This window comes from Pipistrellus hanaki, assembly GCF_964339955.1.
Source record: "Pipistrellus hanaki genome assembly, chromosome: 9".
NCBI classification, from domain to species: domain Eukaryota; kingdom Metazoa; phylum Chordata; class Mammalia; order Chiroptera; family Vespertilionidae; genus Pipistrellus; species Pipistrellus hanaki.
In genome coordinates, this window is record NC_140511.1 from 65,916,312 (window position 1) to 65,932,491 (window position 16,180).

Here is a 16,180-nt window from a genome sequence, read left to right on the forward strand (position 1 = left end):
CTTTCCACTTGTCCATTCAACAAACACCCTTTTTGCGGCTGGCTCTGTCCTAGGCATGAGGGATGGGGCAGAGAAGCAGACAGGCAGGATCCCTACCTCCCGCAGTGACTACTGGGGGGGGGGGGGGGGGGTAGGAAACAAATCGTCAACTAATAAGATAGTTCCAAGTGGTGATAAGGATGGAGGAAATGAAGCCGGATAATGGGATCAGTGTCTGATCTGGGCAAGAACAAATTAAGGCCTGAGAAGAAGCAAGGAGGATCTGGGGGAGAACAGGCAAGGAGAGCCCCCAAGGGAGAGCGGGCGGGGCCAGTGTCCGCCATAACAAAGCCAAGGTGACTGGAGTCCCTAACAGAGGCGAAAGGGTTAAGTTGGAGGTGAGGGGCCTGATGTTCTGACCTGAGGTTCCCTCCCCTTACAGGCCACCATCTGGGTTTTATGTACCTGCAATGTGAAGGTACAGAGGGCCTTATTTTATTTTATTTTTTATTAATATTTACCTGAGGGTATTTTTTTTTCCATTGATTTTTTTTTTTTTTTAAAGAGAGTGGAAGGGAGTAAGGAAGGAGGAAGAGGAGGAGGAAGAGGATGAGAAGGAGGAGGGAGGGAGGGAGGGAGGGAGGGAAAAAGAGAGAGACAGAGAGAGACAGAGAGAGAAAGAGAGAGAGAGAGAGAGAGAGAGAGAGAGAGAGAGAGAGAGAGAGAGAGAGAGAGGGAGAGGTGAGAGGGACACATCAATTGGTTGCCTCCCACATGCGCTCCAATCTGGGCGGGGAATCAAACCTGCAACCCAGGTTCATGCCCTTGACGGAGAATCAAACCCACAACCCTTTGTCAGTCCACAGGCCAAGTCTCTAACCACTGAGGACACAGGCCCGGGCACAGGGCGCTTTAAGCAGTGGAATAACACATCTTTGTGGGACAGGAAGTCTCAGCATGGACGTAAAAGCACCGGGCACGGGGCAGCCGCTTCATGAAATATTTTCCCCTGGTTTCCCTTCTCCTGGTGCCACTGCCTCCACACAACCCCGGACAACCGTGCCCTTCCTGGGCCTGTTTCAACCAAAAAAAAAAAGATTCTGTCTCAATGGTTCTCAACTCTGGCTGCACATTAACCTCACAGGAGGAGTTTGAAAAAAACAACAAAACCACAGTGCCGGCACTGCTGCATGCCCCTGGCCGCAGTGTTTTCTAGAAGCTCTCCAGGCAGCCATGCTTGAGAAGAGCCCACCTAAAGGGGTTCTGAGGACCTCAGCGGTGTCAGTACTGGGAGAAGGGCCCAAAGACAGAACATGCTACCTTTTGAGACAGCAGGGCCCTCCACACTGAAGACAGTCAAGCAAAACCCACTTCCTCGCGGACGAAACTAAAGAATTGAACCCTCTTAAAAGATCCCTTTCCAAAACGATGTCTATGGTTTTATGACTTGCTGAGTGACCAGGGAGCCCAGCCATAAGCCTTTGTGCCACCAGCTGTAACCCAAAAGAGCAAGCAAACGGCAAGTGTGCCACCCTCTGCCTTTCTTATGTGCATGGCAGACATCAATAATGGATCCCAGTGCTCTCTCCTGCTAGCAAGGCCATCCTAAGTGGTCTAAGGACCCGTTTCTACATAGGGCCCATCAGCCACTACCAATCACTCCAGGATAGATACAATCTGGAACCCACTGCTCTTCCCGGGCCTAATACCCCTAGGTCCTTTTCCACTCTGACATGCTTTTAGGCAATAATGCCTTTTATCTTCTCGCTAGCAATGATTAACCACCGAGGTGCATGACATTGAGCTCTGCTGGTTCCAGACAGTGAGATCACACATTCCATCCCCGAGGGTAGAGTTTTGCTTTGTATCTGGAATCTCAGGCTTTTTGTCCTCCCAGGTGACGTCTCCCCCCACCCCAGGCAGCTATACCCCAAGCGTTACCAGATAGGGCTAGGGTGGGTTCCATGACCAGCTCATAGAGTCCTATTCCTGGAAAAGCTCATCAAAGCAAGAGCCCCGTGCCATCCCTGACAGTGGAAACAATAATACGGACAGCAGCTGGCATTAGGAAGCTCTTTCCATATGCCAGGCACCGTGCCGGCTTCCCCTACATTTCCTCAATGAATCTCCACCGTGACCTTCTGACGCGTTTATTGACCCCCATTTGGCACGTGAGAAAATTCAGGTTTGAAAGCTACAGAGTTGCTATGAATCACAACGCAGTAGAAGCAAGATCACGGAGGAGCCACAGCCCTGGCTCTGGCAGAGTCCCTTCACCCCTCTCTGTGTCTCTTCCCTGTGACAGCCCAGCAAACGTCCACGATAGCTGGCTGGAACCTGGGCAAAAGAACAGACAACAGCCCTAGCCGTTTTTTGCTCAGTGGATAGAGCATCGTCCTGTGGACTGAAGGAAGGGTCCTGGGTTCGATTTCAGTCAAAGGCACAAGCCCTGGCTGCAGCCTGGATCCCCAGCAGGAGGCATGCAGGAGGCAGCCGATCAATGATTCTCTTTGATGTTTCTATCTCTCTTCCCCTCTCCCTTCCTCTCTGAAATCAATAAAAATATATTTTAAACAGAGAACAGACAATAGTCTGACCTGGCCAGGTCTAACCCGCTCTGAGCTGGGAGTCCTTTTCTGGCTTCACCAAGGGGTGTGTTCCTGGCAACGGGGCGCTCTCAGGAAGCCACCGCGCCTGCCCCGGTGGGCAGCAGCATCCTTTTAGGGGGGTCCCGGGGTTCCTCTCCTGCCTCATTCCTGCTGGCCTCCCCACCCCTGGCTCTGAAGGCATTATCTCTCTAGGTTTCTGCCACGGAGCCTCTCAACTCTCTAAAAGCTGAAAACGCTCCAGGGAGCCGGTGGGCGGGGGAACTTGGCAGTGAGTGTCTTTGTAATGGGATCTCCCTCTGCCTGGTCTGTCCCTGGTGTGGAACTTGGCACGTTTGGCCTCAAGGCTCCTAATGAACACGGAACCTTCCCTCAACTTCACATCCCCAGCGGCAGAGCTCAGCGCCACACATATCACATCAACACCAGCTTCCTTTCCCACCCGGGCCGGCGGACGCGGGCAGCTCTTCCCCTCGGTGGAGGAGGAACCCCGGGCTGAGAACGCAGGGACAGTGTGGCCCGGGCGTCCACTGGGTGCAGGGACTCCCGGCTCAGAGCTCGCTCGGCACAGCGTCCCTAACAAGTGCTCCCCAAACAAGCAGGGGGTTGGATGTGAACCCTCGCCGAGACCTAGCCCCCTGGATACTTGTCACCTCTGTCAGCGCTCCTGTTGAGACCCCCCCAGTCCCACCGCGAGGAAGTCAACTACACGATCGCATGGAAATGGAAGGACAGCAGAGCACAGAAGTCTATACTGTTACTTCAGAACAGGAGATGCCTCACCGGATGCTTCTCAACCAGGCTGCCTTCCCTCGGGGCACATGTGGCAATATCTGGAGACATTCACAAGGAAGGGGTGAGGGGAGCAAGCAGAGGCCAGGGAGGCCGCTTAAGCTCCCTACAGTGCACAGGGGAGAGCCCTCAGACACAGCCAATGACAGGGCCCCAGTTGTCAGTCGTGCTGAGGTTGAGAAACCCTGGTCTGAAGGAAGAGAAACTGTCCCACCTGCCTCAACCACACTGTCAGACAGCGGCAAAGCCAAAACGCCAGACTTCAGGGGCAAACGGAGGCCGAGGGTTCTGCGTGTGACGCTAGGATGGGAGAGAGGCGGTGGCTCTGAGTCTTACCCCAGACCCAACGCGCTGTTTCTTTTCTTTATAATGTTCAATGCTGTGTGGTATGTGCTGCATAGTTCTCGGTGATCCATACTGATTTCATGTACTTCCCCTCACAACCTTAGAACGGAGTCACATGATCACCCTATCTCCTCGATGAGAAAACAGGGGCACAGCGAGGTTTAACGACATGGTCAAGGTCATCCAAGGAATTCCTGCCCAGGAATCTGGCTCCAGGGCCCGGAGCTTCCCACCACTGCATTCAACTGCCTCTCGGCCCCAGGAACAAGCCTAAAATGAGACAGTTAATGAAGGTGACTTCATGTCTGATGTCCACTCCCAGAGGGACAGACTCCCAGGAGCCAGACACAATGAAGCCAACTTGGAGGTCATGGTTGACTTTAGAGAAGCCCGGATCCGGGCTATGAAAATAATTTCACATCAGGTCTAAACTAGAATGAGAATATCGGATCAGAGAATAAAGGCAAAGGTGGTCTCGGGAAGAGTGGTTTGCAGGATGAGAAGAACTCGAGGAGGGGCAGGCATGAGGTCCCATGATGGGCATGTGGTGATGAGGCCAAGCTCCATGTAGCAGGGTCACGACAGCGATTTAAAAGAGATGAGCGAGGCTCGACAGTGTTCGATCTCAAAGCCATGGTTAGTGCCTGTTTAGTAATTCCTGCCTGGAGTAAGGGCTGGGGAATTGGGATGGCCTCACCAGAAGGGAGAAAGAGAAGCAGGGCTATTTTTCTCCTTCAGAGAAGGTTGGCTTGGGTAATGTGCCCTCTGTAGAGATTTCCTGTTCTGGCTTAATTAGCATTATTCTATTTTAGAGAGAGAGATGATTCAAAATGAGCATAGGACAACAGATTCAGATATCCTTCTACCAGAGCTCCCATTCCTGCGTCCCCTAGTTTCTCTTCACACAATAGGATTTGGTGGCCACTTCAGACAACAATACCCCTTCTTAAGGGACCTCTCCAAAAGTTGTTCCTTCCTGCACCAGTGGCTGTGTAATGGTTTTCAGCTATAGGGGGCAGTGACGACGTATAGCTAAAACTTTATACTTGGTTTCCATTGTCTCTACAAGCAGAGCCCACCTCCACCCCCAACCCTTCACCTTCCACCACTCCATTCCCTATAAATAGTAGGCCCTACCCCAAGCATGTCAAACTCACAGCCAGTGGGCCACATGCCTTGTTTGTGGCCCGTTGGCTTTGAGTTTGACATGCTTGCATTTGGCTCAGTGGATAGAGCATCAGCCTGTGGACTGAAGGGTCCTGGGTTCAATTCCAGTCAAGGGTACATACCTCAGTTGCAGGCTCCTCCCCTGCCCTGGTTGGGGCACATACAGGAGGCAACCAATCTATGTGTTTCTTTGTCTTTCCTTCTCTCTTACACTCTCTCTAAAAATCAATGGAAAAATACCCTCAGTTGAGGATTTTTTTTTTTTAAAGTAGCTGCCAGGGGTTTTTTTGGTAATGACTGACCCATGATAAGAAATTTATGTCATATGGAATTCAGTACACCACACACACACACACACGCACGCACACACACACACACACACACACACACGTGTACAGAATTAAAACAAGTTTCATGACACAATACTTACCCCTCCTACTTGCAGTAAACTCTATTCTATCACTTCTTATTGCTGACCACCACGCATTAAACTGATTTTTATGACCTACGGTTTCAAATAAACTGCTCTACAGCATGCAAATCTGTGATTTGGTTTTTCAAACTTCTCTAAAAGCACATTTTCTGAAACATATTGGGTGGAACTATGCATGATAGTCAAAGTACCAAAAACAGTAATTTCATATACTTCAAACGAATGATTATGTATGAATCAAACTACAGGACTCAAAGGCCCAATTTGTCGCTTAATGCTAATTCCACATTTGAGCAATGTTCAAAGCTGGGCTACCCTACGAAGGTACATTATTATTGTGAAAAGTAAAGATGACACCTGAATTGGACAAGTCACTTAGAGCCAGTCTGAGCCACACCTTCAGGAGGCATAATAATGACAACCTTACAGGGATGCTGTGAGGATGGAATGAATGCATACATTTGAAGGCCTATAAACTATAAGGTAAAAATAATTTTTTAAAAGTACACATTTTATTGATTTTTTTATAGAAAGGAAGGGTGAGGGATAGGAGAGTCAGAAACATCGATGGGAGAGAAACATCGATCAGCTTCCTCCTGCCCACCTCCTATTAGGGATGTGCCCACAACCAAGGTACATGTCCTTGACTGGAATCGAACCTGGGATCTTTCAGTCTGCATGCCGACGCTCCATCCACTGAGCCAAACCAGTTAGGGCAGTAAAAAAATAATTTTTAAAGATTTTTCGAAGTATTACATTATGCCAGTTTCCCAGCAAAATAATGAAACAGCAGCCAACATCTTTGGAAGGTTTGTTTCATGGTAAGGTCTTGTTATACAGATTGATTGAATCCTCAAGGGTCCTATGAGGTAGGTATTCTTGTTGTCCCCATTTTCCAGATGAGAACAAACGAGGCTCCAAGCATTAGAAATGCTGGCCCAAGGTCACACCACTAGCAAGCAGCCTCCAACGCCGGTGCACCCAGCACTGGGCTGCGAGGTCCCTCTGTATCTGCAACCCCACACAGGAGCAGGTCCCAGGGGTCCACCCACGTGGTCCACTCTCAGTAAGGAAGGAAGAACCCCCAGGACACAAGGACAGGAAAACGAGGTGGCCCCTGAGCCAGCAGCAGGAAATAAATGTAAGATCACCTTGCTGCCATGGAAACGGATGGCAGTCAGCGCAGACTCCCTGGGCCTCCCATCTCCCGCAATTAGAACCAAGGTTTGTGTCTCTAAACTTGCAGTTGTCGGCGGCGTAAATACTCCTCTTAGCCCTACACAAAATATACCCAGAGACTCCTAGGAGGTGGCCACAGCCAGGCTGGCCAGATCGCAAGATGAAGAACAGTGTGTAAGCCAATGCAAGAAGGACCCTGTTTTTGTTTTGTGAAGGATGTGGTCAGTATCCCTATGTTCCTTTGGGGCTAGACCCACCACGGCCACTCCAGTCATGTCTCGTGGCCATTTATTAATTCAGTTCTATTCACTTGTCAAATGAGAAGTAACTCAAATTGTGCTATCGGGCCGAAACTGGTTTGGCTCAGTGGATAGAGCATCGGTCTGCAGACTGAAAGGTCCCAGGTTTGATTCCAGTCAAGGGCATGTATATTGGTTGCAGGCACAACCCCAGTAGGGGTGTGCAGAAGGCAGCTGATCGATGTCTCTCTCATCAATGTTTCTAACTCTCTGTCCCTCTCCCTTCCTCTCTGTAAAAGATCAATAAAATATGTTTTTTTAAAAATTGTGCCATCGGGAAGCCTATATTGCTCCCCATTACATTATTTTAATACATATTTACACATGTATGTATGTACACAATCCACTGTGGATTTAATCTCTTTGTAGCATAATTTTAACAATTCATAGGTATGGCCTTTTGCCCTAACTTTAAAATGTAACTTGAGTAAGTGGGAGTAGTTTGTAAGTTGTTCATATACTTCTATATCCCCTTACAAGGTTCTTTAGCATAATGTGATCTTACTTATCCAACTGTCTTGTGTGAGAGAAAATCCTTTTTTTTTTTTCTTAATCCTCACCTGAGGACATGCTTAGTGATTTTGGAAAGAGGGGAAGGGAGGGAAAGAAGGAAAAAGGGAAGGAAGGAGGGAACTCAGAAGGGAGGGATTGGTTTCCTTCCCATAGGTGCCCTGACCGGAAATCAAACCCACAACCTTTCAGTGTGTGGGACAATGTTTCAACCAACTGAGCCACACCGGCTAGGTCCCCACATACTCTTATCATTGGCACTTTAGAGTTGTGAACAGCAAGGATCAGAAAAGCTAAGGCACCGGTCCAAGATCACACAGCTAGTTAGGTGGTGGAGCCAGGATTTCAACCAGGCTGCTTGGCTCCAAGTTCTATACTCACTTCACCATCCAGGGGTCCGTGTTCCTAAGAAACAAGGACTGTGTCTAAAATAGCTGGAAATATATATATTTGCACAACAAAGGAAGTTAAAACACTAACTTCCTTAATTCCAAAGATTTTTTTAAAGGGGGAGGAGATATGCAAATAGCCCAAAATGAAGGGGAGAAGTGCACAACTCGAAGTTATATATTTTTAAAAGAAAAAAGTTATAAATAAAAGTTAACAGAAGACAATTTTTTCACCTCAAAATTTAGCAATCCTCAATTCACCTAATGGTATGGAGAAACACTGTCCAAACCTATGGGGGCAGGTACAAACAGACAATATTTCTGGAGGACAAGTTCACCACAGTATCAAATTTTTAAATGCATATACCCTCTAATCCAGCAGCCCTAAAATTAAAACCTTACCCTGTGAGTATCCTCGTGAAGGTTATATGAACCATGCACCAAAGACACCCCCTGAAGGATGAAGTGTAAGGGGAGGGGGGAGAGACTAAAAATAACCAAAGTGTCCACTGACAGAGGGCGGTCCACACTGCATTATGGTTCATTCACGCCACACTATGAGGCAGGCATTTTTTTAAAGTGAGTTCAAGCTACTGGTACAAATATGAAATCGTCTCTAAGATAACTAAGTGAATTAAAACATCCTAAGTATGTTTTTAGAAAGATGAATATAGATACGTGTCTAACATTACATAGAAACATTTTTTTTTTCTCCCTAGAAGGAAAGCAAGGATCCCAATGGGGTTATCTTTAAAGAGGATGAGTACTTCTCTGTTACACAGTTTTAGATTGCACAGTGTTTAACCTGGGCTCCATGGCTATTTTAAAGTTTTTATGCCCCCAGCTGGATAACTCAGTTGGTTAGAGCAGTGTTTCCCAACCTTCTCTCGTGAGAATCACCTGGTGGAGTTGTTAAAACACAGATTCCTGAATCCCAACTAAGAAGTGCTAAACTAGAATTTTTGGGAACATATAGGTAAAATTGCATACCTAACTTAGTGCTCTGTATATAACATCTGTGTTAGAGCACTAGTTAAGTATACAATTTTACCTATATGTTCCCAAAAATTCTAGTTTAGCACTTCTTAGTTGGGATTCAGGAATCTGTGTTTTAACAACTCCACCAGGTGATTCTCATCATGAGAGAAGGTTGGGAAACACTGGGTTAGAGCATTGTCCCGATACACCAAGGCTGCAGGTTTGATCCCTGGTCAGGGCACACACAAGAAGCAATTCATTAATGCATAAATAAGTGGAACAAATGAATGTCTCTCTCTTTCTCTTTCCCTTCCTCTCTCTCTAAAATCAATAAATGCAATTATTTTTTTAAAGCTTCTATGAAATCCCTGAAATTGGATACAAAATTATCAATGTTCATTTCTTTGGGGAAGAGAATTCTTCCCCTTGTACACACTCTAAGGGTCTCATCCCTCCTCTCCTCTCCCCAGAAAGAGTAAGAGTCACTGTGTTATGGACTCCAAATTGGTGCTAAGTTTTCACTCCTTCCTTTACTCAGAAGCCATGAAACAACAATGGGCCGGGACCCGGCACCAGCACCCAGAAAAACACCACCCCAAGCCTGCCCCGCCGAAGGAGATGGTCTGTGGCATAAAAACGACATTGTCTGCTCAAGCCTCAGAAATGGCAGCCGGGTACAGCTTCCCTCAAACAGGAAGAAGGAAAAGTGGAACTGAAAACTATTTGCATGTTTAAAATTAGACCTTCTGTGGGAGCTGACACTAGCTTGCTTTCAAAATGCCCCCCATCTGCTGCCTCGCTGCCACCCCTCACCCAGGCATTTACATGCCACGGAAAGTCTGAGACAACGGGAAGACTGCAGCTTCGCGAATAAGGAAGCAAGAACCAATTTCCTACAGCTCCCGTCCTCTCAGGGGGCCACCAGAAACGCCAATGGGAAGCCATCGGGACAAAAATTGCTATGCACGCCCCTTGACTGAGGTAGCCGCCACTCCAGGGATGTCCACAGAGACTCCCACTCCCCTGACACATCCAGTGCCAGCCCTTTCTCTGCAGAGAACAAGGACATCACACCGTTAGCTGGGGAACGGAGGAACGTCTCAGCCCCACGGCCTGCAAGGCGGGCTGCTGTTCTCTTTTTTTTTTTTTTTTTTTTTTTTAATGGGAGGTGTGCAGCATTAGGCATCCAGATTTTTTAATTTTTTTAATATTTTATTGATTTTTTTTTACAGAGAGGAAGAGAGAGGGATAGACAGTTAGAAACATCGATGAGAGAGAATTATCGATCAGCTGCCTCTTGCACACCTCCTACTGGGGATGTGCCCGCAACCAAGGTACATGCCCTTGACCAGAATCGAACCCGGGACGTTTCAGTCCGCAGGCTGACGCTCAATCCACTGAGCCAAACCGGTTTCGGGCTGCTGTTCTTGCTCAGCACATGGCCTCCACTTGGTGCCCATATTTTTTCCAAACTTCAGCAATGTATCACCTGTACAGTTTGCCAGAATCACACCATCCTTTTATATAATTATTCCACAATATTTCACCTTTTTATTCTATCTAAATGAATGTATTTACTGTGACGCCACAGGTAGCCTCACTCTGCCTATAAAATCTCGGGCTCGACAGGCAACTTACAATTTTTATACTAATACTCCCCCCCCAAAAAAAAAAAATAATCCTTAACATTTAAAAGGATGTTTTGGGACTGAGCTAAGTTAATCTTGCACAGCCCCCCAGGGAACACGCTGTGGAAATGTGTGGTAAGTATTTCTTCTATAAACGAATGCTCTGAAGGCCCACTTCTCCCCCAAATAACAGCAGCAGCCACAACCAGCAATCGCAGGGTGCCTGAGATTTTACGTAGCAGTTCCTCTTCTATCTTCTTTGATCCTTGCAACCACCCAGGGGAGCAGGAAGTGTCAGTCCCATTTCCAGATAAGGAAAGGAAGAGTCGCAGAGGTTAAGTGACTCGCCCAAGTTAATTTAGGCAACTACGACGACGTGGCAGAGCACAGACTCGAACCCAGGTATTCCCATGCCAGTCCCCGTTCTGTCTCCACTCGCCTCACAGACTCAGGCTCTCAAAGGACCATGAGCAAGAAAGAGGGTCCCTGGGTTGTCGGTGTTCCAAAGGGAGCAGACGCTCCAGAGTTTAGAATGCAAAAAACCCAAAATGAACCCCAGCCCCTTCAGGGTCCGGGCCCCACAAGCCTGCCCTTCCCCACGGAAGTCTCCTCTCCTGGGGGCACACTCTTGGTTTAAGACCTTCTCTTCAACACGTGATTTCTCCCAGCGCGGGACCAGTAACCTGGGGCCATGGAGAATGGGGCTGGGCTCTGACACCTATTACTTAGGAGTCTTCGCTAACTTCTGAACCTGTTTTCTCAAATAAAATGGGAACCTGACAACACCCAACTCTTACTATTTCTGAAATGACCAAATGAGGTAATGCATCAAAGCCCTTAGCCCAGCGCCTGCCACGCGTAATGATACCTATTAATTACAATATCACCAACAGCATTATGTTAGAAGGGAGATGCACAGAAAATTGCCTCTTACACTGCACTCAAAATAATTCCCTTGGCGGAGCAGTGAATGAACTAAGAAGTAATTGCTGATGATGTGCTGGCTAAACCCAGGCCTACCGTCACTCAGCAACTCTGCCGAGGCCTCAACCCCAAGCAAAAATTACTTTTAGGAGCTAAATAACCTCTTTGCTGACCAAAATTGCTCACTCGGGAGCCAGGATTCATTCTCCCTGCCTAGGAAGGCTTGGGCACTCGACGGTTCTCTTTATCATGGGCCTGAACTTGAAGTCAGCTCAAAGTCAGAGTCTAACCATAAACCAATTTGCTCTGTTTTCTTAAACTGTCTGCAAACAGAACATAACCATTTGGTTTTTCCGTTGCTGTTCTGGAGCAAAACAGAAATATTTAAAGTCACCCATATGAGAACTTAACAAGCAATGTCAAGAGGAGTCAAAATATTTTTCATGCTGTGGATGAAGCAGGTAGGGAAGCAAACTCAAGGATTAGCTAGACTAGGTAATAAATACAGTTATTATTCCCTAGTAATCAAGAAAGCAAAGAAAAAGCAAACCCACAACACTATATAAACCAACAAAACAGCTGTCAGTCACCAGCTTTTTTTTTTTTTTTTTTTTTTTTTTTTTTTTTTCTTTTTCAAAGCAGCCCACTATCAAGCTGATCTTATAAAGAATCTGCCAGGCCCACATTTCTGAAGAGAAGGAGGCGGGGGGCGGGGGGAAGTTTGCTTTGTCACACCGCCTATGACATGCACATCAACCAAAATTAGTGTGCAAAAATGCTGGGAGAATGGGTGGAGTCAGACACTGCGACCAGCAAAGTCCTCATGCTGGTATCATCTCCGACCGTCCTTCCTGTCTAGGAGAAGGGGAATGAGACGCCAGGGTCAAAAACTGCTTTCCCAGACCTACTAAGCACTGAGGCCTCCAGCATCTCAGCCTTCCAGCTTGCACATGGTCCTCCTTCATGTCCCAATAGAGCTGCGTCTTTTCCATGACTTGCCCATTTTCTTAACCTGCTATAGTCGATTCCATTCTAACACACAAACACACACACACACACACACACACACACGTGTGTTATCCAAAGTGTGTTATCCAAACCCACACATGTGTTATCCATAGTGTGTTATCCAAACCACTCAACATCAACCCAGTAGTATTAGGGAGGTAGTCAGATGCCTTCATTCACACTTCCTAAAGGCACAAGGCTTCAGAAATCTCAACTATGACTTCCAACGTCAAACACAAGTTGATGTTGAGCAATTCAGTTGACATTCATAGTTTCAGGAATATGCACAACGAGGAAGGACAGTACGTACAGTTAAAAGTAAGATAAAGTGAAAATACAGTAGCATACATACACTGAAAGCATCATGAAAATGCGAGGCATGGTCAGGCGACACAGGTTCCAGTCTCAACATCTCTACAGTCTTGCCAAGTGACCTCAGCCTGATCACGGTCTTCTCTGGGCCTCAGTATCCTCATCTAAATAAAATAAGGGGTTGCCCTGGCCGGGTGGCCCAATGGGTTGGAGCAACATCCCGTACACCAAAAAGCTTGTGGGTTTGAATCCCAGACAGGGTACATATCTAGGTTGTGGGTTTGATCTTTGTTTGGAGAGAGTATGAGAGGTAGCCAATAGATGCTTCTCTTTCACATTGATCTCTCTCCTCTCTCTCTCTCTCTCTCTCTCTCTCTCTCTCTCTCTCTCTCTCTCTCTCTCTCTCTTTCTTCCTTTCTCTCTCTCTCTTCCTTCCTATCACTCCAGGATTAAAAAAGAAAATACGGGCCCTACCCAGTTTGGTTCAGTGAATAGAACGTTGGTTGGACTGTGGAGGGAAGGGTCCTGGGTTCAATTCTGGCCAAGGGCATACGCCTGGGTTGTGGGCTAGATCCCTTGTAGGGAGCCTGCAGGAGGCAGCCAATCAATGATTCTCATCGTTGATGTTTCTATCTCTCTCTCCCTCTCCCTTCCTCTCTGAAATCAATAAAGAAATATTTTTTAAAAAATAAAATAAAATACCTTGAAAGTCGGATTCAGCTAAAAAATGCACTGATTCCCTGAAATATCCAATATCAAAATGAACTGGAAAATGTGGATTTGGGAGATGCTTTTTCAAAGAGCCTTTTAGACTTCCTATTTTATAACATATCCAAAAATAAGAAACAGTCCTCTTGCGTTTCCACAGAACAAGTTAGAGCAGAAGGAACTATCAGAATAGGGGACCAGTATGGAGTGACAGGCAGCATGTTACTGAAATACAAGGAAGGATTGGGCAAGAAATAAATTTACCCAAGAAATGTTTCTGCTGTTTCAAAGCATAGCTAACAGCCACCATGACTGAAGCAACAATGTTAATACTACAATATGCATGTACCAAATTAAACTAACATAAGTGAAAATCGAGCATTTCTTTAGTATATACTTGGGTGCATGAGATCTTCATTTATGAGGCCCCTTTTTTTTTTTTTTTTTTTTTTTTTTAATCTCATAGATTGCTCTCCACGAGCTTCCTTACAAGAACAGGGAGACGATCACATACTCTCCCTTCGTGATAATCCCATCTGGACAGGGTTTGATGTCTTCAAAGCTCTTTCAGACATTGGCCAAAAGGAGCCCCAAACAATCTCTGGGGCAGGTGGTGGTACCCCCATCCCACAACGCTGTTAGCTGAGGATGCAGGGGCCTGGAGGAGATGAAGAGCAAGTCCAGCCCCGAAGTCTGGCCCTGGCGCTCCTTCTAACACCTGATCCACATTCCCTGCAGGAGGTGCCCCTGCCTCCCAGGCCTCAACTGAGAGTGGACATCAGCACCCAGAGCTCCGTCTCCGCCGGCCTGCTGGGCTGCGCCTCTGCCCAAGGCAGATGCTTCTGCTCTCAGACAATCCTGTGTGGGTGCGGGAGAAGTTTTCCCTGCACCCAGGTTCCATCCCACGTCCATCCCTCACTCCCCAGGTTTCACACACCAGTCCCTGGGAGCTCCTGTCTGTATTAAAACAAGCAGGATTTTCATGAGCAAAATGCGCAGGAGGGTATCACACCAGGGGCCTTTCCACTGCGGATCCACCTCGAAGGCTGTGAGGAGCCGGCCGGGGCCCGGTGCCCTGATCTTTCACTTCTCCCTGCAGCTCCCTGTGCGAGGGGGGCGTCTCCGCCGCCCGCTGCCCCCGGGAAAGCGGAGCTTTCCGATCGATCGCTCCCCGCGAGGCCGGGCAGGCGCAGCGCTGGCTGCAAAGCGCAGCTGGGCAGTGGGGGGCGAACCGGTGCCCGCCGGGCACGAAGGAAGCCCCCAGGGGAGCAAGCAAGTGGCTTCCCCGAGCAGAGGGCTGTCCGCCGGAGGGACCCCCGGCTGCGGCCCCTGGCCGACCCAGGGTGGGAGCTGTCCCCCCACGAAGCGGTGCCTTCAGACCCGGAGGCCCCGCGCCTAGTCCCCGGCCCGCCGGCCTGGCCCGATCTGGCCCCCGCCCGCCGGCCGCCGCTGCCCTTCGGCCTGGCCCCTCGGGCCCTGCAGGCCAGGTCGGCCCGCTCCGCGCCCGGCGCCCTCGGCACACACGCCCCCTCCAGCCGCCTCGGGCGGGACCGGCTCCGGGAAGGGCGGGCCAGAGACGGCCTGGAGCCCGCGGGGCGTCCTCCTCGGGGAGGCTCCGCGCACCCCGGGACCGGGAGCCCGCCGCCCGCCCTCTGGTGCCAGGCAGCCGGCTAACGGGCTCGGTGGCCCGCAAGGCCGGCGGGTGCCCGCGAGCCCTCCCGGGGAGGGGGGCTCCAGGACTCGGGCCCCGAACCCCCAACCCCGCATGCGGGCACCGCAGGCAGGTGCCGAGGATGCCAGTCCTGCTTCTGCCTCCCTCCCTCTCTCCCTTCCTCCCTCCCTCCCTCCCGCGCCCGGGCCCCGGCCGCTCACCTGGCCCAGGCGAAACAGCAGCAGCAGCGGCGGCAGCGCCCAGCGCAGCCCGGGCGAGCGCCGAGGGGGCCGCGCCTCCCGCGCCGCCGGCTTCATGCCCCGCGCGCCCTGCAACGCGCCCGGGCCGCGCGAATCGGGCCCCGCCGTGCGCCCGAGCCGGGGCGCTCCGCCGATCGGCGCTTCCAGCCGCCGCCTCCGCCTCCGCCTCCTCCAGCCAGTCCGCCGAGTCCCCGCTCCGCCCGCCCCGGGCTTCCCCCGGGACATGGCAGCGGCCGCAGCCTCCAGGCCGGGCCCGACGAGGCGGTCGCGGGAGGGACGCGTCCCCGGGCGCGCAGGAGATCCGCGGGGCGGAGCGAGCGGCGCCCACCCCCTGTGCGCGGCGACGGGACCCCGGCTCCAGCGGCGGCTCCGGCGGCTCCCGCTGCCTGCTCTGCGCGTCATGCGGCTCGGGCTGCAGGGAGCCGCGGCGAGCGCTCCCGCCCTCCGCTCCCCTCCCCCTCTGAATATTCATCGCTTCCTCCCGCCCGCCCGCCCGCCCGCCCGGCGCGGCCGAGCCCCGCGGCCCCTCGCCGCCCTCCGCGGCCGCCCCCGCCCCGCGCGGCCGGCCGGGGGGTGGGGAGGGGGCAGAGCGCGCCCCGCGCACGCCCCGGCGGCTCCCCTCCCGCGGGCAGAGGAAGCGCCCCCGCCTCGCCGCCCGGCCCTCCCACATTCCTGGGACCGGGACCGGGAGGCGGCTCCGCTGCTCGCGCCGGGAGCCCGCACTCAGCTTCGCTCGGTCCTGCTAGGACACCCCCCCCCGCCCCCCTCCGCCCGGGTCTGGGTCACCAGATCCCGACGGGAACCCCGGCCGAGGGCAAACCAGGCCTGCACTGACAGCAGCCAGGCGAAGGCCGGCCGGATGGACCTGGCCGGCCGGTGGGCGTGCTTGGCTCTCTTGAACCCCTGAATTGTACAAGAGGGTGCTGTGTGCTATATTCCCCACAACCCCCTTTCCCCGGGCCAGAGAGGCAGAGAGCCGGCATTGGGCCGGGTGAGAAGGCATTATGCCCCC

At 50.7% G+C, this 16,180-nt stretch overlaps 1 protein-coding gene across 1 annotated transcript in view; it reads right to left on the bottom strand.

Moving 5' to 3' along the window:
• PTPRJ (protein tyrosine phosphatase receptor type J) overlaps nt 1-15,603 on the bottom strand; it is a 132,996-nt gene extending 117,393 nt beyond the window's left edge. Inside the window, exon 1 of the mRNA XM_084894999.1 lies at nt 15,130-15,603. Within this exon, the coding sequence (XP_084751125.1) occupies nt 15,130-15,570 (441 nt within the window). The 5' untranslated portion in view covers nt 15,571-15,603. The remainder of the gene's footprint in view (nt 1-15,129) is intronic.
• Nucleotides 15,604-16,180: the final 577 nt, after the last annotated feature.